Source organism: Vidua macroura, chromosome Z, assembly GCF_024509145.1.
Source record: "Vidua macroura isolate BioBank_ID:100142 chromosome Z, ASM2450914v1, whole genome shotgun sequence".
Classification (NCBI taxonomy): Eukaryota; Metazoa; Chordata; class Aves; order Passeriformes; family Viduidae; genus Vidua; species Vidua macroura.
The window spans coordinates 6,600,983-6,625,063 of record NC_071611.1 but is presented as its reverse complement, the minus strand read 5'-3'; the positions used below and the strand labels follow the sequence as shown (position 1 = coordinate 6,625,063).

General features: G+C 41.6%; 1 protein-coding gene across 1 annotated transcript in view; it reads right to left on the bottom strand.

The window, feature by feature from the left end:
• The window catches only part of CELF4 (CUGBP Elav-like family member 4), a 710,588-nt gene extending 687,617 nt beyond the window's left edge, over positions 1–22,971 (bottom strand). The window contains exon 1 of the mRNA XM_054004192.1: positions 22,674–22,971. Coding sequence (XP_053860167.1) covers positions 22,674–22,953 — 280 coding nt within the window. The 5' untranslated portion in view covers positions 22,954–22,971. The remainder of the gene's footprint in view (positions 1–22,673) is intronic.
• Between the last annotated feature and the right edge of the window lie 1,110 nt (positions 22,972–24,081).

Genomic DNA, 24,081 nt, shown 5'->3' with positions numbered 1-24,081 from the left:
TTACTAAACCACTCCTCTATGACACCTCTGACTAACCTCACCAGGTTTGTTTTTCCCTAATAACAGCACTCAGCACCCTAAAGCTGTCCCTCTCCCTTATAAGAGCAGGCAGTGCATAGTCCTTCATGCCAATAGGAACACAGAATGAAACAACCTCAGAGAACACAGTGCTTTCTGGGTTTGTAGAGTGTGCAAATAAGAAAATGTTTAAACTTTGAGGCAGATACACGATGGGGCATGTGGCAGTGTTTACACAGCATGAGGACTGCAGGTGTATCCTTTGATGGTAGCCACCAAGGACAGATGGGGCAGGAGAGTTTTCTTTGTTCTCACTCCTTTGGGCTGCTCCACCCTGTGCAGGATGTGTGGAAAAATTCCCAGCCTGCAGGTGAAGGCTGAGGTTTGCTGGGACTCTGTCACAGCTGTTTCTTACTGCACTTGACCACGTTTCCAGGAAGTATAAGACACGTCCATGGACAAATACTGGGATCTCCCTGTCTGGGGCACATCTTTCTCAGAAATAGTGACTATCCTTGATATACCTCCACTTTTTTGAAGCGCAGATTCCTAAACTTGTGGCAGTTCCCTCCTGCTCTTTGGATTTCAATATCTCCAAGGGGCAGATCCTCTCTGAGGAGGCAAACCATGCTGTCTGGGGAGCGCTGAGGATGAGAAGGGAGCCAGAGACATCCAGTGCTTCCTGGCTGTAATGTTCACATCCTCATGAAAGAGTAAGAGGGATTTGAAGGAGCTGCTATGGCCTTATTTTGAAACAACCTTTTGATACAAAGGGATGGATTCATTTAAATTAAAAAGAGCCTTGGAATGCCTAGTGGTGTTGCAATACAGCTAAGGCTTGCTTAACCAGGAAGATGGGGGGAGAATCTCGCCAGGAGGAAGCCATTATCCTTATCATATCCAGGAAAATGGGAGCAGTTCCACCTGGTGTTTCATTCATGGGAGTGTTGCTGGTGGGTTTAAAGCTCTTTTGGTTTTCTTATGTGTATAGGGAAAAAGCAACAACCAGTGTCTGAGCTCTCCAAATAAATTAAAGGACTTTATTTTACTCTGCTTAGTTACCCTCTCTGTCACATCCTTTTGCTCTCACTCTTTCCTTTCTCCCCTATAAAAAATAATCAGTGCAAAACAAATTAGTGAAAAGCCAGCACCTTACCAAATCATCTTTGTGCAAAGGTTTAATTTCCTGTCCTGCTGTGTTTTTGTGTGTACGTGTTTTTCTTTTCCTTAAAGGAAGGAAGGAAATAAGAAAAAGCAATGGTAGAAAAAAATAAAGAGGATCAAGAACCTAACAGACAATAAAGAGAAAATATGTTTAGGAAAAGAGTGGCCCGAGTACCTTTTTCTTGCCTGAAAATCATCAGCCACCTCTGTAAGGATCTGGAGAGGAGAAAAATAGGTGGCGTCTATCTGAGAAATGAAGTTTGGCATCCCTACACCCTCCCTTCCAGTTCAGAGGGTCTTAGTTGGAAGCACTAAGTGCCACACGAGACAAGATATGGGAGTGCACAAGGGGCTTGCAATAGATGACCACTGGCAGAGGGGTTTTTTTGTGTCTCAGCCTGTTGTGGAGGCAGGTAGGGCTGGATAGCATACCTGACTAGGCAGTGTGAGAGTTGAGTGTCGCTAGTCCTCCCTGGAGAGAAAGCTGGGATGCTCTCTGGCAGGATGAGAGCACTGGGTGAGTGTGTGCAGCAGAACAGAGAGGAAGGAGCCACAAAGTGGCAGCATTGTATCTGGTGTGTGGATGAGACAGCCAGAGTCAAGTGAGCCTGACCTTGGTCCTGCCTGTATCAAATTCGACCTGACTTATTAGGAGAGGGTCAGTGCCGAAGGCAACATATGAGGAGTAAACTTTGTTCTCAGGTACTGGTGCCTCAGAACTGCCCCTCTCTGGAGAAGAGGGGAAAAAAACTGAATAAAATAAAATTAAAAAAAATTAAAAAAAAAAAAAAATGGGGTGGGTTGATTATTATGCACCAAAACAAGCTGGATTCTCTTAAGCAAGAATCTGGCAAAGCATTCCTGTTAGGATATATCTGTTTACGCAGTATATGCGAGCCCAACAAGATCTGATCCCTGATACTTCAAGTGACTGTCAATTGCTAACCTCTGGGAATATCCCAAAGTTCTTTACAGGGAAATTTTATTTATCCAGTTTTGTAAAGTAAGAATCAGAAAGGCAATGCCAACAAGTTAAGTGTCCTGAAATTTTTAAATCAGTCTCAAATTTAGTGTCCATCTTGAAACACCGATTGTGCTAGGGACCCCCCTTCCCCAAAGCATGCACATAACAAGGACACAAAACAAGCAGGCACTAAAACCAGTAACAGACAGTTTTAATTTTTCTCTAGAAATTACTTGCTCAGCGTCTACAGAGTAAACCAACAGCTGAGCTAGGAAAAAAACCCAAAACAACTATGTCTCCTAACTCCCAGCTCTCAACAACACTGTGTGTTGAAAGTCCAGAAAGGGCTATGAAACACAGGCTGTGCCTTTGGAATGACCTGGGTAAGGTGGGTGTCTTTTCTGGGTTCACTCCAGCAGCTCACCTGGAACAGAGGGGGGGGGAAGGAGCCACCAAAACACCCAGCTTGCTCATGAGATTCATTTAGTTTGCAGCTCCTCAGAAGGACTCCTGTGCCTCTCTTTCTCCACCCCTTAGAGAGAGAATGCAACCCATCAGGGCGGAGGGGGGAAGGAAAACGCATTTAGGTTGTATAATTTGAGCACGAAGCTAACATAAAAATAAGGGCTTCATCATCTGGGCTTGGCAAGGGAGGAGAAGAGGGAAGATTTGGAGGAGGGGTAAGGAAATAACAATTTGCTATCTCCTGAAGTATTGTTTAATGCTTTAAAACGCAGACAGCTTCTGCACAGCTGTATCCACGATAGAAGCAGCTTGCTGGCACACTGATAAAGTATTAAGACGAGCAGAGATCTGGGCATGATACAAAGATGAGAGCTCCTCATAGCTGAATTAAGGCGACACACACAAAGTAACCGTAACCTGGCAAAGGATCGTTTTGATGCTGACGTCTTTTGTTTTGATTCCAGATCAAAGGGAGGAGGATAGGTGGTTTAGGGCTGGCACTCTGAGCTGCATGGCTAACTTATATATGCCATTAAAGCTGGCATCACATTGCCTGCTTGTAAGCAAAGAAAGATCTGAAACACATGAGGGAAGGATGGGAGACAAGGAGGAAAAGCTACACCAATGCTGTACTGGGAAGATGTGCTGTCCGGAGTCCTGCAGAAGAGTGTTTAAATGCCTGTCTTTCTTTTTTAAAGAACCCTGCGTGCAAAGTCCTGCTGTTGTTCTCAGTCTGGATAGTCTCGCTCCAAATCCAGATCTAAGGTTGTCTCTGCTCTTAGGAAGCCCTGGTTCCTGTGTTGGGACACCCTCTCGATCTGCAGAGGCAGTGTAACAACCGGTCACAGAAAATATTATCCCAGTAGAATGGCCATGGTCAGATTGGTTTAAAAGTGCCTATTGTCAGCTTGCTTTTACTTTCCTTTCACATTTTCTATATTTGTGTGTACATCTGTGTACTTATATAGGAGTGTGACCATTTCTATATAGGTACTACAACATCTCTAACAGAGAAGTTTTGTCATCCTGATCATGCTGCTGCAGTTAAAACAGTGCAGTTTCCTCTTTCCACAGACCTAGACACAATCCTGTAAGATGGCAAAACATGTCAGTTCCTGCTGGCTTTGAGTGAACCTCAAAGCTTCTGTTCTGAGGGTCTCAGCAATTTTCTCTGCACCCCAAAGGAGAATTGGGCCCCAGGTTAATAAAAAGTAGGGCAGCCTTATCCTATCAGCTGCCTGACAGGGTGCCTGGCATTTTGAGGATGAGCAACAGAGAAAATTCAAGTTACCAAGGCAATGGGAAACCTCAATATAGTAAAGACAGATGTAAAAAATACATGCTGGATCCACACAGCTGCTCTGAGACAAGCTCACTGCATGCCCTGCCTCGATTTCCCATGGGAAAAAGCTTCCTTTAAAGCTATTCTCTCTAAAGTGTGAGTGGGTATCTGGTTTGTGTTGCATCGAAGTCAAATAGATTGGCTTTTCTGCTGCCTCTGCTGGATCTTCTGTGGAAGTGAGTTGTGCAGTGCGAGATCCCAGCCCAGCCCATGCACACTTGGAAGAGAGAAAGAGAACTCGGACTCTTTCTCTTCTTTATTTCTCCCACCAGACTGGGCCAAATCTCAGTCTCATTTATATCACGGTAATCCTGGAAGAAATTCACGAGAGTCAGTTCCTCTAGATTTACACGGATATAACCAAAAGGAGAATTCATCACCATGTCTTCATTGATGGTTCATAAGCAAGGAAAATACTAAGGCCTCCTTTATCTTGACAGCACAAGATGGCTCAATAAATGTAAAGCATGTGTTACATAACAGTAGAATAATCTATGGTATTGAGGGCTCACAGATTCTGAAAGATTTTTCCACTTGCAGTGCAGGGGGGGCAGGAATTAAATAGGGAGAAAAATATATATTAAATAAAGTGCTTGTTGCAGAATATTTTTTTTAAATACAGAACTGTGAAACCTAAAGTAGGGCAATACCCTCCCTTTCAACAATACTTTGACTTCCTACAGTCAGCAGATGCAATATGCATAGGATTCAGAAAGATCCCATTAAAATTCATTAAACCATGTTTCCAGCTATTTAGTAAATTTTGAAGAAAAGAAACCTATTGCCTCTTCTGCTCCATACCATGGCCTCTTTGAATGCAATTAACCCTTCATTCATGGGTCCTTCTATCCAACTAATCTCCCACCTCGTGCCTTCCAATGCATTTTTAATACCGCAGCTAATACTGCCACCTAAAATCCTCCAGCAGACACCATGCAACAGAGCTCTTTGCACAGGCAAGGAACTGTAAATCTCCATAAACAGTGCTTGAATGAACAGCAAATTCAGATAAGTGATGTGTTCTTTTTCATGGCTTCCAATTCCAAATGAGGGATGCTCTTCATCCTTCAAAGTAGACTTTTATCCAGCAATTATTGTGGTTTCATACCTGCCCAAGGGATTTAGCCACTGGGTTTGGGGAAGCTGGACAAGAAAGGGTGTAAAAATGTGCAAGGGAGCATAAATAAATAGTGAAACAATAAAGAAAGGCCTAGTAGTACACATGCAAATAAACATTCAAAATTAAAAAAAGAAAAATAAAAAAAAGAAGAATAAAGGATAAAGATCCAGAAAAATCAGAAGACATTATATGAAGTGTCAGATTTATCTGTCTGAAGTGTAAAACTCTGTTTTCTTTATTAGATGGTTGACAGAGACTCAGGACTCAATCTGGTCTCATCCTGAGTTCGATAAACTGTGACCAATTTCAGATTGGAATTCCTATTTACGGAGGTGCTAAGTGGAGAGGGGGATTATATCATGCAAAACAGAAGCAACCAAAAATATTCCTATTCCCCCCATCCTCTTTTCCCATCTGATAAATGAGCTGGTTTGTCAAAACAGGGAGTGGAACTAGAGGGACCAGGGAAAAGGATTTGCTATAAAAAAGAAAACAGAAAATGAGGACTGAAAATATTCTATGTTCCTCTTTGCTTAAAGCAAATCCTATTCTCAAGCCAAATCGAATCAGAATCTGTCCATGAAGAAAGAATTCAGAAAGGAAATATTTTGAAATATAGAGGTGGTCTCAGCCTGATCCACCCTGCAAGGTGTTCAAGGTACACAGTGCTTCTTTCATTATTTCACTGTTCTGTCACAGCTATGAAGGAGTGTTATTTCTGAGTCACAGAATTATGCTTTTCACTTGGCTTCTGTAACACCCCTACGCTTAATTATTTCATCTGAACTACAGATTTCCACAGATCCAGCAAAGCATTTAAGCACCTGCTCAACTCTAAGAACCTATTGCGTTCTGGGAGGCTTTCCACAATGTGAATTAAGCACACACTTTGCTGGATGGACAGCTCTATACCATAACTACATCTGGAAGAGAGCCATACTCTTTCCCAAAGGGTTCACTGCTCTCCACTAGATCAGACTAAAATTTTTCCATAAGTGTATGTGCCTTTTTTAATTGAAGATTTTGTCATATTTAATCAAAGCCTCACACGGTGTTTGGAGGAGTCTTGGACAACTTGGAAAGGACTGATCCTGCCACTTCAGAATGGGACAGAAGCGTTACAGTTTGTGTATCGGATGTGAGTATCACCCTAAGCCACTGGGAAACCAATCTGAAATCTGCCTGCTTAACAGAGAGGCACTGCTACTGCCTTGCTCTGCCAAATCAGGGTATTTTAAAGAGATAGCAGAGTGATTCTATTTAAAATTCGCAATGCATCTGTACAGAGGATGAGAATTTCAAACTTCAGCACAAGTCTTACTTTATGGGGAGGTATTATTCTCATTGTTCTTCCAGACCTGGAAAAGGAGGAGAAAAAACTGTATAGGAGCTCAACTCTGCAAAATTTGCGGACCTGAGTGGCAGGCTAAGAGCTAAACAGCAGGCTGTGCAAAAATATCGGCAATCAAAAGCCAAAAATCTGGTCCCTGAGCTCCCTGTCCAAAGACGTGCAATGTACTATCCTCCTACCCAAGAAAGAGTGGGAAGTGTTCACTAAAAATTTAGGGGTCAAATGTCTGTATAGGGGGGATATGTTGGCTACCTCACATTCTGCTGGCACTGGGCATGTTGCCTGTAATGCCATGGAAATGTTTGTACAATTAACAGCAAAGTTCAGTTGCTGCAAGAAGATGTGTATGGATTCATCCACTTTAATTTTTTTTCCCATGATTTAAGCATTAGGCACCAGGAAATTAATCTGGGCAATAGTCAAGACAATCTGCAGAAAGCTGGGTCCAGTGTTGCTAAAACAAGCTGGCTGAATTGAAAAAGTGCAGCTGTGACTCTCTTGCTGATACCAACACACAAACACACACACACACAGAGACAAAAACCGGCCCTTATTCTTATTATTTATGGACACAGATGAAAAGCCAAAGGGGGGCAAGGTAATGCACACAGATGCTGATTAGCTGGAGATTATATTGATGATGTAATAAAAATTCACTTTGTCTCTTAAGCTGCACCAGGACAATCAAAGAGAGATTAGATAAAAATCAGAGAGAATGAATAATAGAAGGGAGAGGTAACATTGTAAACCATAACTCCCTGCAAAATGTTCTACCTTTGACTGTCCTCAGTCAGAATAAATAAGAGCTGGAGGGTGTAAATACAGCCCAAATGAACAGAAGAAGGAGGCAGATGTGGCTTTGTAAGTGTATTATTTATCAATAAGCCGCCAGATACGCACATTTACCTGAACGGGTTTGCAAATACACACATACACATATCTACAAGCACACACCTTTCTAACCCTGTTGAAGAGATTATGAGAGGGAGTGCAAGAGAGAAAACATGTTTGGAGAGGGACAGATGGACAGAGAAATGGATGGGGCAAACAACATACAGGAAATTATCTGAGTGAGAAAGATATGAACTTGTTGGGAAAAATCAACTCTGTCTATACGTGGCAGGGTAAGGGACACACATTTGGAGACCCACATGCACACCTATTTATCCAGACATACACTTATGTGGATCCCTGTCTGAAAAAATAATCCCTCCAGATGCAAAGGTCTCCATCAGAGACAGATGGGAGAAAACTTTCCTCTCTTAGAGTGCTTTCTTGAAAAGGAGCAGAACTCCTGCATGTCTAACGTTGGTTTAAGTTTACTGACCATGTTTAATATTTGATTAAACCTTTGGCATAGCTGACTATCCTGATCTGGATAGATGATTCGATGCTTTCCTTGGTAGTAAAGCCAAGCAAAAGTAATAGCTGTCGTCCGACTACTGCTGCCTTATGCGTACGAGTCAGATTCTGCTGTGTCTGAAAACCTGCTATCTGCTTCTGGATTCTTTTCTGCTGTTCAGTATTTTCAACAACAGTTTATGAAATCAAACAAACAAACAGAAAAAAAAAAAAAAAAACAAAACACTAAAAAAAAAAAATCAGCCATGAAGGGGGCTGCAATTTATTCATAGCTGTGGAAAAAAAATACCTTCCTTCCAAAGTCTTTCCTGGCTCAAAAATTTTACCTGTTGTCCTTGTTGTACTTTTTGCCTGCAGTTTGCATTATTACTTGCTAAATACATTAGAAAATGCTCATCAGCTTGCTGGGCAGCTTGGGGATATTTGTGTGGTTGCCCACACACATACACATACATACATACACGCAGCAATTTTTTAAATAAATCACAGTCACAGAGGTGAGGAGAGAGCATGTGGTGCTTTGGAAGGGAGCAGAACAGCAAAAAAGGAAGCACATCTCCTGGATCAGAAAACCGGGGCTGTCAGAGTTTCTCTGCACCTCTCAATGCCTGTGAGATGGTCACTGCCACTGATCACAGAAAGTGAGAGACAGGGACACCAACCCAGGGTGCTTTTTCCCTTGTCCACCTAGGTGAGGAAAAGTCTAATCCCTCAAGACAGACAAAAAAAAAAAAAAGGCCTAAATTACCAGCCTACATGCTTTACACCTCAGATGAGACAAGCCTTGCTGGGAGAGGTAATATCTTTTATTAGACTGAGTGATACAATTGGAAAAAAATAGACAAGCTTTCAGGCACACAAGGAAGTCTGTCCTTTTTTTTTTTTTTTTTTTTTCCCAGCTATATCAGCTGGACTAATAAAAGATATTACCTCTCCTTACAAATTTGATCTCATTTATAACCTTAGACCATCACCGCTAAAGCTACAGCATGACTTCTGACTTAAATATACACAAGTTCTTTGCAAAGCTGGATATCATAAATTCCTCTTTACACATTGCAAACTAAAGAAGAACAAGGTCTAGGAATGGGATCAGGTAGGCTATGGAAGGTTAGTAAGAGGACTGGCTAGAAATAGGCTCCTAATCCCTCCTACCTACCTCTGAATGAAGAAGACTCTGATGCAACACCACATCAAACCCTTATTTTTTCTTCTTGCATTAATTTTAGATTGCTAGAGAGAGGTTCTGGAAGTGAAGTTCTGGTAGTTATGTTTCAAAACAGCAAGAAAAAATATTTTTGCAAGAATCTGAAGTGTAATCCCAGAAAGGACTGCCAGGGATCATTAAGAATAAGATCAGGATTTTTAGAATTCAAAGGAAAACATATGCAGGATCTTTGTTCAGTGTGAGAAGCCAACTGCTTATTTAATGAAACAAGCAAAGTTCAAAAATAAAAAGGTGCAATTGTCTTGGTGAAATTAAATGCTCACTGTGCTATTATTTTTTTAATCTTTGAAAGAGGAAACTGAGCTTTGAACCACAAAAGGAGGGAAAAAAATAACATTTTTCTGTCTACTCTCTTAGTAGTTTACGTACAGAAATGTGTCTGTTTGTGTATCTGTGTATCTGCGTATTTCATGAGTGCAGATCTTTCGGCTACTACCCATGGCTATTTTTCTTTCTGAAAATGTGGACAGCATGGCTTCCATTTCCCAAAACCTGCTAGGGAAGGAGATGAGAAAAGAGAGGAGAGAGAGCTAGTGTGATCGGAGAGAACCCATGTGGTGACTCGCAACATGAACCAGAGAAGTGTTTTCTTCAAGGGACGGTGCGAGGGCAGAACATCGGTGCAGAGCTGAACCAAGGGAAGAGGAGTGTGAATAGTGATGGTGAGAGCTGGGGGAAACGATCTGTAGCTTGGCTATGGAAAATAAATGACTCATGAGCACAGTAAGCTGACAAGTGGGAATGGGCAGCGAGCCTGGAGCAGCACCTGGGGAAGGGACACGATCTTGGAGGGGATCTAAGCCTGTGGTCCACACACCCACACCTGTACTTGCAACCAGGCAAGGAAGGCTGGGAAGCCAGGATGAAGAGCTGGTCTTGGATGCAAGCCCAGTGAGTGAAAGCCTGGGTGCTGCGCTTGAACAGCAAAAGCAGGGGCCAAGGGTAGGGGCCCGAGCCAGGGGAGTGAGCTGCTCGCCCAGCAGTCGGACCTGTATCTTTTGTCACAGCAGGGTCATCTGGCTTGCTGGTGGCTCAGATATATCTTTTTGAATTAAGAAGCTGCTGCCAGAAGTCATGTCCCTGGATGGGTGCAGAGGAAAAGACAGGGGAATGACACACCTATTGTGCAACTCCTTTTATGAATAAACTCGTGAAATCTAATTCTATCAGCACCTCTCTGGCCTTTTTCAATGAGCCGGTCAGTAACAAATGACCATTTAACAGCACAAAGCAGCTGTTATAAGGGAGAACAGATTGAGGCTAATACAATACATGTTCCCCTCCAAACAAGAACCCAACTCTCCTTCTTCATTTTTTTTTCTTTTTTTCCCCCCATCTGCAAACACTGTCAGTAAAGCTGAGTAAATATATAAATAATTAAACAAACAAATACTTTCTCTGCTGCCCCCAGGCCTTTGAAACTGAGACTTAGTTGGATTTCAGGCAATCAAACAGCATCGCGTTCACACACTCACACTGCACGCAGGCTTCCTCTCCACCTTTGACAGAATATCATTGACTTGAGTGCACTGTGATGATTTCAAATAGACTAGGGGTTAGATAATCGACTCTAAACACACACATAACTGCATACATACTCCAGCTCCTTCATTCATTTCATAAAACACATGAGCACAGATGGGATGGAAACACCAAAAAAGACCCCAAACAAACAAACAAACAAAAGTACATTGCTACTGATGAACGAACTAAAGTTTCAGCTGAAACAATTAAAAAAAGAAACGTGAGGAGCCTGATTAATTTGTTTGTCAGATCTTTGCTGTAGGGGATCACCTGAAACTCTCCTCTTTGATGAAAATATTACTACATTAAATTTTTTGTGGCTGGATACCTAAGGACTCTGGGATGTTGTTTATTCCCACAATCTACACCTTGGGTAGCAGCAGTGAAAACTCCCTTCTGGACTACCTTGCTCTGGCAAAGTCAGGGATATTCACATCCCTGCTTAAGGATTCACACAGTGTCTGTCTGTTGTTTGTGAGGCTGGGTCAGAGTCTAACTATTGACTTCAGAGAGTGTTGGGTCGGTGCTCGGCAAATGGGCGACGACTGCCAATTCCATCTGCCTGTACTGAGGGCAGGAGTACACTTGTCTGGAGAGAACTTGCTCTTTTTACTGACCCAGTGAAGGCAGATACCTTCAGCTTGATCCAACTGTGTTGCAAACAATAGTTTTGGATCAGGCCCTTAAAGAAGAAAGGTGGGATGCAGCCCTTCTTCAAATCCTTGCTTTGCAGCTCCCTCAGTTGCCATAACAATGAAGAGTATGTATGTGATTCACTAAAAGAAGGGGAAAAAAAAAGTATAAATCAAGATCCTGAATCAGTGAATGATGACTTTCCTGTAGACAGAGAAATTACAAAGGCTGAATCCTACTCACACAAAGAAAACTGGCAAAATTGCCATTGACCCTTTCTTAGCAAAGCAGAGAAAAATATGCATTTACAAGTGAAATGAGAAAAGCTAATTTTCCATGCCCCCACTGAGTGTTTTTTGAAAGCATGTTTTCTGGATCTATGCTGAAAGGGGCTCTGATGTAATACATTTACCATGAGAGACACACCAAAACTTTTACACACAAAAAAAATTATGTCAAATTTATGCCATTACCTTCTCCCTCATAAAAAAAAAAAAAAATCCAGCTGGCCTAATATTGCAGTTGAGGAAATGAAAGATCAATAGCTCACTAGAGCCAATGGGAATCTTTCCATTGATTCAACAGGTTTCAGTTCAGGCCTGAAGGCACCGAGCTTAAGTGACTCCATCAGAGAGTGTTGGTGAGTAATTATCCACGCTGTGATTAGAACCTAGGCATCCTCACTGCCCGCCCTCACCCACCAGATAATGCCCTTCCTTTGAATGAAGCTGCAGGCACAGGCAGCAATTTAAACCGGAGCGGCTCTGAGGTGTATTAGCCATTACAAATATTCAGAAGGAATGGCAATGCTTATGTTCCTTGGTTTTTTATTTGTTTGTTTAATTTGCTTTTAACTTTTCCAAATCCCTAGCAGAATGTAGAAACTAGCACCACTCTGGCACCCTTGTCTCCTGCAAGATCTTTAGGTGCCTTTTCTGCCAGTGTTCCTATGGGTTGACTCACTTCTTTTTTTTCCCTTCTCTGTTGATTGCTAAACTTGGAGTTAAATAATTTCTAAGATACTCTTTTTTTGGCATGAAAATTGGCTGTATCCCCTCTTGCAAATAAACAGGAGGCAATGGTATGCTTTTAAAGACTTTGCCAAAGGATTTTTGTTGGTTGTCTTGCCCATTCCTCATTTCCACTCCTACTTTTCTCATTTATTGCCAGTATCTTGAATGAGATTTCTTTTTCTAAAAAGAAAGAAAAAATCCATATAAATAATAATAAAAAGAAGATAGGAAGAAGGAAAGTGAAGTAAAAAAGTAACCAAGCTCCCTCTGAATGCACAAAACAGAACAAATACCACAGAATAGCATAATTGAATAACACTATATCTTTATAAAAGAGGGTGAAAAATTACATCCTCATCCATGTATTATTGAAGATGGAATACGATCAAATAAATCACGTTTTAAAGCAATTAAATGCTCACAAAAGAAAAACACTTGCCCCATAAACTGAAAGAAAAAAAGGTGTAATGAAATGCAAACCTTCTTGAAACTACCATATGGACACTGGAACGAATGGTTGAAGCTGAATGGTAGAGCATAAGGAGTGAACTAGCTTACCTAGATAAGGCAGCCTATTGCAGAGGGAGTAGTTAGGAAACTTGGATGGAGCCAGGTCTGCGTGTCTGGGTTTAGGTGAGTAACAACCTTAAGTCAGTCACATCGCCTGTGATCGGCTGCTCCTGCTTCAACCAGCAGCATCTTGCAGAACTGCCCATAACTTCGGGCCCAATCCAAACTCTGCTGCAGGCAAGGCAGAGCTTTTCCTGGGCTTCAGCAGGCTTTGGGGCAGGTGTGTGGCTGCTCTGCAAAGTCCTTTCTTATCAATTATAGATTTTACACTTTGTTGAACATAGGTTATTTCTGCCATGTTTTTTCCCCCATCCCTTAAATGCTGATAAAGGTGTGGGGGAAAAAAAAATGAAACACTTTCATTGCAATTCTATGTTGAAAAAGAACTCTCTAGGATTAATCCTATTTTGACGGGGGCTGAAGTTGCTGACCAAAATGCTCCTTGCTGCGAGAAGTTTCTCAGGTCCCTGGCTTTTGTGCACCTGCTGGGCCAAGACTCAATCCTAGAGAAAAGCAAATCTGGTTTCTGTCTGTGTTTAGTGAAATAATGAGCAGGAAACAGAGCCTAGGTGAGAAAACTGAATTTTCTCTAGATTAACTTCCAGAGAAGTGCAAACCAATTCAATCTGTTTGGCAAAGGTATCTCACTCTCCCCCTGCTTCCTCCATGCACCATTTCAAAGAAGTGCATCTTTACCTTATTATATTATTAGAATCAATCAATATTATTAATATTACATGTGGGCAATTCTGTAAATTCTTCATAGTTCTCCTCCCTGCCTGTTAACAGCAGGTACATTATACAGTCTCTGGTTAGATTGGTCAACTAGGCTATCGATACTCTTAATAAGCAATACCTATATTGTGACCTTTGCTCACAGAACTGAATCTCTCATATAGGGCTGTCAGATTCCTTAAAGAAGTATTGATAAGTTCATTACTGTATTGCTACATATAATTTTAGGTGAGATTTTCACTCACCCTGAAGCATCTAGTAACCTAATACTTTTTTTTTTTCTTCCTAAAGCACTGGCCCTTTTACAATTGATCAAATAGTGAATTAGAGCATTATAGAGAGGAAACATAATCAGGGGATTTCTACAAGCACACTGTGATATATCTTTTGATCTTCTGACAACCTTCATCCTTCTCGATCCTAGGAAGGAAGCGCTGTTTTATAGGGATATTATTAGGCTGATGCTGCGTTATACATCTACCTGCAAGAAGCTACTGAGTCCGGCAAAGATATTTTTGTGTGCGTTTGCAGTGAGTGATGCATATTATGTGATGCGAATCTATCCTTAGGGACTGGGAAGGAGAGGAACTATGTGCAAATATAAGTCTGCCCCTTCGATACGTACAGGCATACACAGTCCCTGTGTAGTATATACACAGGCATTTGAATTAGAACTGGCCAAATATGCAGTCAGATCTCATCAGACCAACTCTGTCTGCAAAGCTTCGTTTTTATTCTGTTTGAAGAAGCTTCATGTCCAGAGTTATCTGTCCCAGTGCACTGGGAAGGCAGCCTGGTAGCCTCTAAAATATTTTGGAGGCTCAGATGCAATGTACAAATAAAGCAGAGAGGAATTAATTAAGTGTGACTGTATCGTTGAAATAGTATAATGAGCAAAATGGTTACATATCATATTAAACTCTGCATATAATTCCAGGAATACCCTCTTAAGACACCTGCCACTTTCACATAAGAGTATGTTCTCTGTACTGTCTTTCAGAAAGGAATTATTTAGAAACCTATATTATCCTGTCTGTACTGAATACATGTTTTCATTAACATACACATAAAATAAATAGTTGCATGTGTGTGATGCACAAACATCAGGCACACTTCTATCTCACTGCATACGCAGTTTTCCCATAAAAGTTCATTCTCAGCTACACTTTTTGTGTATGGATTTGTTTGTTTGTTTGTTTTATTTCTATGTTCTTTTTATGTTTTCTAGGTTTAAATAAGGAAATTACACACCTTAGCCACATAAAGGGGTAAGAATAGTCAGCACTGCAAACTGTGTCTGCACTACACCTTGGTCTACCAAACCATAAACAACTTTCCGTTTGCAAAATACTTTGAGAGACCTTAGAGTGAAGGTCCCCATCACCACAACCATATATCCCTGGAGGCATTAAAATTGCCAGCAAAGTCATCTATTAAATAGTTAATGTTAAACAATGACTTTATGTGTTCAACAAAGGAGGGAGAAATAAACAGATAAGGGTGAGGTAGATCGAAACCTGCATGCCTCATTGGCTGAACTGTCGGATATTTCTAATGCATCTGAAGGGTTTGTTACTAAGAACCTGTTAAGTATCTTTAAACCTTTGATCTGTAGCCAGTCTTAACAAAGGTGACAATTAATTACAGGAGAGTGCATTGCAATAAAGTTACATCGTGGTCAGTTTATATATACTGTCCAAAGCTGGTTCACAGAAGTCACTGTCAATTAAAGTCTTCTTGGAGTCGAGTTCATTATCAATTTTTCCCCCTTGCCTTGATCAATATTTTTGGCTGCTTCTGCTTGACAAACTTAACACAATGTCTATATCTATATGTCTTGCCATTCATTTACATGGAATAGATGGCCGTATATGATTTATTTTTAGCTACTACATATGGTCAGGCACTTTATTTGAGAGGTTTAGAGCTCTCATCCATCTTTATTTTAAGGAGCGACAATAATAAGCCCTCTCTTCCTTCAAGGGGATGTCAGTTGGATATAATGAATGCACATTAAAAGCTGCATTCACCTGTATGTGCATTCAGGCTGTGGCTCACAGTGACAAAAGCAAACAAATGCAATCTCTGTGGTGGCATCCTGACTCCAGACCACACCAAGAGATGCAGCGCAGATAAAATGACTCAGTAGATCCCCAAAATGTGATGATGGCTCCCTGGGAGGTAGAAGGAAAGATGTATACCCCAGCTCAATAAGCAGAGCAATGGTGGAAGAAAATCATAACTTTTACTCACCCTGGTTAATATTTTTCCCTTTTTCTGCAGCAGATTTTAATACATAAGGGTCAGTCCACCATGACAAACCCCGGCAACAGTCATATAAGCATCGGTGGAGCATTTAGAGTGAATGGGAAATGTAGAGATCAGGCAGAGATCAGGCTTTTGTCAATTCCTTAGCTTTGTTTTAGTTTTAGTTTCACTTACAGAAGTAAAGCTAAGTTAAGGGACAAGCCAGCAAGCACAGAAATTAGTAGCAGTAGCTGCAAGTGTTGAGGTTTGCTATGTAAACCCCAAATCCAGAATTTTAAAGGGAATGTAAAACACTGAATAAGTGCAAACCTGCAGCAGGATTTCCAAATGTGAAGCCACCTAAGCGATGGCAGAATTCTCACTGCGCTCTGTCCAGCAAGCAGGTAACAGGCCTTTGCTCCCGAAGTAAAGGTGACGCAGGGATTAATGAAGCACCAGCTATTTGTTAAAGTCAGGATTCAACTTAGCTTCCTTAATACCTCACTTGCTTAGAGCAAACTGTTATGGGGCAGAAACTATACAGTGCTTGATGGACAGGTCATGTTGAGCTTTGCAGCCCCCTGCTTTTTTGGAATATTACTTTGAAGCTAGAGCTAACACCTGCATGGGTTTTTGGGCATCTGATGCTTTCTCTCTTTTTTAAATGCAGGTAAGCGGTCCAACAGCCTAGATCATCTCCCCCACTTTTTCTCCCTTGGAACCATTACTGCCTGTCACATACAACCACCTCAGTTCACACTTGATTGACGGGAGGGACAGTAACAGCTCCTTTAGTGTCGCTATGGTCTGTCGGGTCAGTGCGGCTGGCTGGTGTGCATGCACACAGGGTATGCATGATATAAAAACACCCTGATGTCTTGTTGAAAAATGTGGCTGCGTACTTCCAGCTCTTTAGGCTGGAGGAGACCCTCCTTGATCACCCTTCTGTCCCTAGCTCTTCACCACCATGGACAGAGAGTTCTCTGCCTGCCCTCCCTGACAGGTACAAACCACTTTTCGGTTGAGCACAAGACACTTCCCGCAATCTCGCTCACTCTTTGCCCAGACAAAATTTCCAGGTGCTTTCCGACAATCTCCGTCAAAAGACTATTCCATCACCTGCCTGGCTTTTATTATGCTATGCAATTTGAATTCTCTGCTGAAGAAAGCCCTGCCGGTGGCACTGGCCACTAGCAGATGCGGGATACAGGACCAGATGAACCACGCTTCTCATGCAAGATGACAAGGATCCTCAGTTTTTCCCTCTACTTCAGTGCTGAAATTTCCGATTTTTTTTGGCTCGATATGGGAAAAAAATTATATAAAATTAACCAAACTGCCCTCCATTCCTATTATTTCTTGCAGAAATTAATGAGTTTCTGATTCACCCCTTAATTAAAACCTTGGTAGGGACAAATAAATAGTATGAAATTTGGTTGTTCCTATGTTTTTTTTTAGGGACAAAAAGTACCCATTTTTATTCCATAAAATGCCCAAAGGCACCAGTATATGTAGATATTGAGGGACAGAAGCAATTGTAATCTGTAAAAGTGTAAGAAATGTAAGTCTAAACTGGAGAAATGTAAGAGAAGAAACAAAAGCTGTGGACACACAAACTTTAATTTCTTTCTTTTTTTCCGCATTAATGTAACTTTTAAACAAATCCATCTTGAAAGGATGATTAGTTCATATGGTAGTGGGACTAGCTGAGGAACAGCTTTCAGTGCAAAACTTGACAGGCAAGCAAGAGATCCCAGAAAATTAGAGTTTGTGTTGGAAATGCTGACACAACCGTAACAACAGCTTCATATCTGGCTGCAGCTGCTTTTAGAAACCAGAATCCATGTCCAGACCCCTGAAAAAAAAGAGTTAACATGTACCCTTCTAATTTAGGGAGCAATCTGGGCTATCTGTTTGACATTTTCAAAACACATAGATGCTCATATATACAGGAAATTTTAATGAATAGGGGGTTGCTTTTTTCCTCTCTTCCATCAAAGTATCAAATTGCATTGTGATTGTTTTAAGGGGATGTTCTTTAGACCTAAGGTTTAAAGTCTCCTCTGTTTTATTCCAGTTTGTTTGTGCTTTACCTCCCTAAAACTAGTTTGGTTTACTACCATACTAAATGCTGTATGTGTTGCTTTCAGACAGGCAAGTCTTATGTTTCAATTATGGAGGAGTTTATTCAGCACCTGTATTGCGTTGTGCTTCTTTTCAACTACATTTCCATTTCCCAAAGGCTGTACACATGAATGTGCACACATCTCTTTTTCTGTATGTATACACACACAAATCTATACAGTTCTGCATATAAACATACACATCATCTTAACGGAATGCTCATTTTCATTGCACATTTGAATTTCTGACATATCCAAAACCTTCATAAACATCCTTAAACTTAACAAGGTTTTTAATTTTTCTATTATCTATCTTTGTAATCAAACAGAACGGAATATAATGAATGGAGGCCTTGTTTTTCTACTCCAGAGGTGTCTTAGATTTCAAAATTATTTATACTTTTAAGAAGGTAAATCTGTAAAAGAACTAAACTATTCGTTTCATACTGCATTTTTCTATCTGCATTGAATGCTTACAGAGTGAGGTTCGGGTCAGGTAGGAAAAACACCCCAACCACGGGACTGCAGCAATGGATTTCAATAAGGTTTTGGGGGATTTGTGCTTTTCCCACCCCTAAATAAGGGTTGAAAGAGTGCTGTTGGTATCAAGTCTGTGCAAACTCCTGCTTTCCCAGTGCACACTATCTCCGCACTTTAAGTGCATTCACCCGCATGTGTTTCAGTAAATCTCAGTTAAGTGTGGAATGCTGATTTCTTCTGACTTCCTAAATAGAATATTATGGAGACCTGTGTGTTTTAAATTAAAACATTTCCCAGGCCTTGGGTACAAGCAAGCTTCAGTAGAAAAGACTGTTTAAACCTATGGGGACAGTCCTATATTTAGATAACATTAATTCATAAATATTATACTAAATACCACTTAAATTGGCCTTAAATGACTTCAAAGATAATGCATTATAATATGGCTGTCCTGAGAGCACTAACCTTTATATCTCCCAGTAACTCAGCCTTTAAGCACACTCCACAGCTAGATAAGATGGGGGGGAAGTTATGAATGAATGTCTTGCTAAATTGTTAAAGTGTGATTAGTTAACTCAGTGCATGTGTGTGCGTGTATGTGTGAGCGCGTGGGTGGGTCAGCTCAGCCTCGGTAGATTTCTACCCGTGGATCTCAGCACACAGCCTCTTCCCAACCCTTCAGCAAAGTACCAGAGCAGGAGCCTGTTCCTGCCCCGTGTGGAGAGAAGCGAGGATGGGGGAAATATGCAGTAGCTATGCTCGTGCCATGAAAGCTTATTTTCTCGGGGATCTGGCAAGCCTTTCCCGCCTTCCCCCACATGCTGTTTCCCCCGTACCCTTTCTCTCTTTGTGTATCTGCAAAAGAATCATAATCCCCTGCCTCTTTCCTGGTGTCTGTACTGGTATCAGCCAGAGCTGCTGGTGGGAGAACCTGGGACTTCACTCTCATTTTGTGATAGTTTTTCTTGGAGGAGGTCATAGTAATGTACTTTAGGTTCTTAATTTTCAATTTCCTCCTGCTATACGGGGGCACCTCAATAGGATATCTTCATAATATTTTCAAGAATACACATCCTTTGATCTCGTTTCAATGGATTTACACCTGAAATTACTCCAGTTGCTGTTTTTTTTTACTTTAAGCTAATTCCTCTCTCTTCCCTCCTCCCAGAACAGTCCCACCTTCTCCCCCTCTACACCCAAGGTTTGCTCTCCGCACACTTAAATAAACTACAGCCTACTATTAACCCTTCAAGGTGTTCCACTGCCACATCCTCATCCCCTGAATTAGGAATGAAATCAACTGAGAGTGATGGATCAATTAATGTATAAGCATTATGCATCTCTTATGGAAAGCATCTTGGGGTTTTGTATTGCCAACCTACCCCTGTGAGCCAAGTTGGACTATCTTTATGCAATTCTTCACCTACGCCTGCAAAGCAAAGCCAAAATAAGGACATCTGAGTGAATACAATGCTTCACATGACTGCATTTAGAGAAGGGAAGAGAGAAAAAATAGATTAGAAATGAAATAAAATGAATAAAATAATAATAAAAAAAGCCAAACACAACCCTCATCCTTCAAAGCCCCATCACGCCTTTTGACTTAATAGTAATTAATCACTACTGGCAAGAAAGTAATTTTTTTCCAGGTAGCCAGAGGCACATTTTTATCAGGATTAGCTAATAAATCAGCGGCATCGCTAGAAAGGAGTTCAAACTCTTCTCGGATGTACTAAATAAAACCGATCTCTGAAATGCTGGCAACTCAGTGTCTATTGAAGCCTTGCTCAAACCCTAGCCCGCAAAATAACAATCATCATCATAAATTTTCTTTCCAAAGTCCAAAACTTATAGCATGTTAAAAATGACTGTTTGTTTTGAGATGCACTCATGCAATTTGGTTTGATGAGGTGACAAGATTCCCCACCTGGCTTTTTTCCTAGGTTGCAGCTTTACAACAGAAATGAAATGAAGGGAAATGAAGTTAGTATCTTGCTTAATTCAGGGATATGTGTTAAACACATCCAAGCAAGATAAATGATCCCTCTCTCTCTCCATTCTCTCTCTCTCTCTCTCTCTCTCTCTCTCTCCCCTTCTCTCTCTCTCTCCCCCTTCCTGAGTTTGTCTCTGTGAATACAGGCATACAGTAAAAGCAACACTGAACTGAAAGAGGGAGAACTCAAATCTGTGAAATAGAAATTGAAGTTAGCACACGGAATGATTAATTTCAGGTTTAGACAAAGCATAACAAAAGAATAAAATCTCATCAACAAATCACAGTAACCCCCCACTACCAAAAAAAAAAAAAAAAAAAAATACTTTATCGAAGTGTTAGCTCAAAGATTTCCTCTACACTATGTTGACTGATTCTCTTCGGTGTAGCTTTTACTGCTGTTATTTTTATTTTACAGAAACCTTAGATAATTTTTTGCAAACACATGCACACACACACATGAGCTCAGTGTCTACTCTCACTATTAGACGAAATCTCTCAGGACCTTTCCTTCACTGCACTTCTTACTATTATTTTTATTGCTATTATTAATAATTATTATAGTATGAGTGTCATGTTTAAATAATGCCAATCAGACCTTGCTGTGGCTTCTAGGAAGACAGTCTGAAAAGAAAGCAAGGTTCGAAAGAGCTGCACTGATCATTTTAAAAATGAGAAGGGTGTTTGAAGCGACCGGCAAGTAAGGATGGGAGAAATACCTTATAACTTAGACTGAGTCCCTAGTCCCCAAGCCCTGCACATTTTTTCTAGCCTGTGTAGAACTGGTACTTTGCACTGTCAGGGTATATTTTTATTTGCATTTCCTGAGAGTGGAAGCAAGGAAGGGAATGAGTGGGAAGGGGGAAGAGATGCCTGCTGAACATGCCGTTAAGTTTAAGATTTACAACTCGCCAAGGCATCTGGAAAGCTGGGAAGCCAGTAATGCCATTACTGGTGACTGTCACTGCCACGAGTCTGCCAAGCTGGACTAGACACTGGTACTGAAGCTGTCCTGTAAAAGATACAACTTCCACTCTCCCTGTGGCCCCATGCAAAACCCTTTCTCCGCCTGCACTAAATCTGGAGTCACACCCCAATCACTTCTGACCCGGTCTTTTCTTTTCCCTTTTCTTTTTAAAAAATAAATATAAAAACACGTTCACACACATGTATACGGAATCTGAGTTAATATCACTTCTGGTTTTCTCTTGTTTCTAAGAGGGGCTACCATGCAAATTAGCTTCAACTTCCTCCCTGCAAGTCCTACTTTCTTACCCCAGAATCTGAGCATCTCTCCCCCACTACACACACCCTCCCCCACCCCCAAAACGGAGCACCATCTAATCTGATAGGCACCTCCAGAGAGCCTAAGCTGAGCAGGGAAATGAGCAGGCAGAGATGGAGCAAGTGAGGCATCGTGTGAGGAGTACATCGCCACTACCTTTAGAGAAAACCTAAAAAGTTCCCGGCATGGACTACAGGCACATTAAAGTAGTGCTTGGAATATGCCTGGTCAGAGAATTCTTCCCTCTGGAACTAAGCTGCCACCTGTCCTTTCTGTCTTGCCTTTTCCCACACAAGCACACATTCCGTGATTTTGTGCACACACCCCTGCCCCACTTGAGATGGGCTTCTTTATTGTTGTTTATATCCCTGTTCCCGTGTTGTATAGGACCAAAATGAAATAGTCCCCCTGGAGCAACTCACTCTCCTCCACTTCTTGCTTTGTAGAGGACTACAAATAATAAATGTGACAGTATAAAAATAAAAAAAAAATACCAAAAAATTAAGGAAAAAAAAAAGAAAAAATAAAGGAAAAAAAAAAAAAAAAAGAAGAAGAAGAAATGAAAAAGCCGCCGGTGCAAGATACGGAACAGTTGTAAAATCGGGGTTGCCAGCAAACCCAGGGACAGACAGACGGACACACACACCCCTGGGCTGACGAAGAGCGGCTCCCGAAGGTAAATACAGAGCACTCGCTCCGGCTTCAGCACCGCGGACAGCTGCCGCCGGCCCCGCGCCCGCGCCGCCGCTCGCCCGGCGCTCCCCGGGAGCTGCCTCTCACCCCCCAAAAAAGCGGGGAAAGAAATAAAAATACTAATAAATAAGCCAGACGGAGCTGACTCCCTGCCCTGACTCTCGCTCCTCTCTTCCCAGGATGGGTCTATTATTTCTTTCCCTGCCCCCCCAGCCTGCCGCCTCCGCCCCCGGGCCAACCAAAAATGAAATAAAATGAAATGAAATCGAAAGGAAAGAGAGAGAGAAAGAGAGAGCTAGGGAGAGAGAGGGAGCCTGCCTTTCTCTCTCGATCTCTCCCGGGAAAGTTCAGGAGGTAACTCACCTTTGTGCATGCCAGTGAACCTGTCCTTCAGCACCGTCAGTTCATAGATCTTCCCGAACTCCTCGAAGAGCGGTTTGAGGTCTTTCTCGTCCAGGTTACGGGGGATCTGCCCAATAAAGAGCTTAATGGCATCGTGGTCCTTCATTGGGATGGTGGATGGGTTTCCGGGACTATGGTTTAATCCGTTCATATGCCCGTTGGTGCTGGGGTTGCTGTGATTGCTACTCAGGCTGGTATTGTCTGGTTGTCCGTTTGCTAACGTGGCCATCTTTATATACATAGAGAAAATCTTCTTTCCTTTTTTTCCCCCTCTTCTTTTCTCTCTCCCTCCCTCTCTCTCCCTCTCTCTCTCCCTCTCTCTCGCTCTCTCGCTCCCTCTCCCTCTTTCACACACACACACACACACACTCACACACACACACACTCCTCCCTCTCTGTCTCTCTCTCTCTCTCTCTCTCTCTCTCTCTCTCTCTGGGTCTGATCTGATTTTTTTTTTACATTGAAGATCTGTGTCCTTTCCGTTTAAACAGGCTGGATCGGTTCAAATTCCCAGCCAGACTAGGGGGTGGGGTGTGAGTGTGTGGATGTGTGTGTGTACGGGGAAGGGAGGCTAGGGGTGGGGGATTGCTTTTGCCTCTACTCTGGCTAAACCCCCTCCTCCCATCCAACCACCCCCCTGTCTGTCTGCCCGGCAGAGGCTTAATGGTATCTTCCAACACAGCCCCTGGCTATAAATAGCACTAGGCGCATGGCTCTTTGAGAGACAGTCAATTTCTATTGTGCCAAGTGAGCAAAGGGGAACGGTTGCGTTTTTAGGACCAATGATGATGATTTTTTTTTTCCTTTTCCTTTGCAAGCCCTCCGATCAATCGCTGTCGTTATAATTTCAGTGATCATCGGGAAATCTGCCTTTTTATTTGAGAGGGGAAAAAAAACCAAACCCAAGGTGTTCTGACTTCTTTCTGTTATGATGATGCCTCTTACTTATTATTTACTCTTATTCTAATTTCGCAAATGATAATAAAAAGCAGTTCAGATACGGATGAACCCCCCGGCTCAGAGGTTGCTTTTGCTGTTGTTGTTGTGATTGTGATGTTACAAGCTCTCTTTACTATATCTGTTCATGTTGCATCTAAAAAAAAAAAAAATGCATGCTCTTTAAGCTCTTTTTTTAATATAAATTATGTTACTGAGGATGACATCAAACTAGAAAAGCACAAACTATATTATTGTAGCGCTTTGAAGAGAGTCGAAAAATATCGAAATGACTGTTAATTTTTGTGCTGCCGATATTTATGTTATGTATAGTCAGTGCGGGCGTTATCTCCTATACGGGCTGTGTGTGTATGTGCGTGTGTATATTGGAAAGGGATTGATTAAGTAAGGTTTTCTTGCCCGACTTTCAAG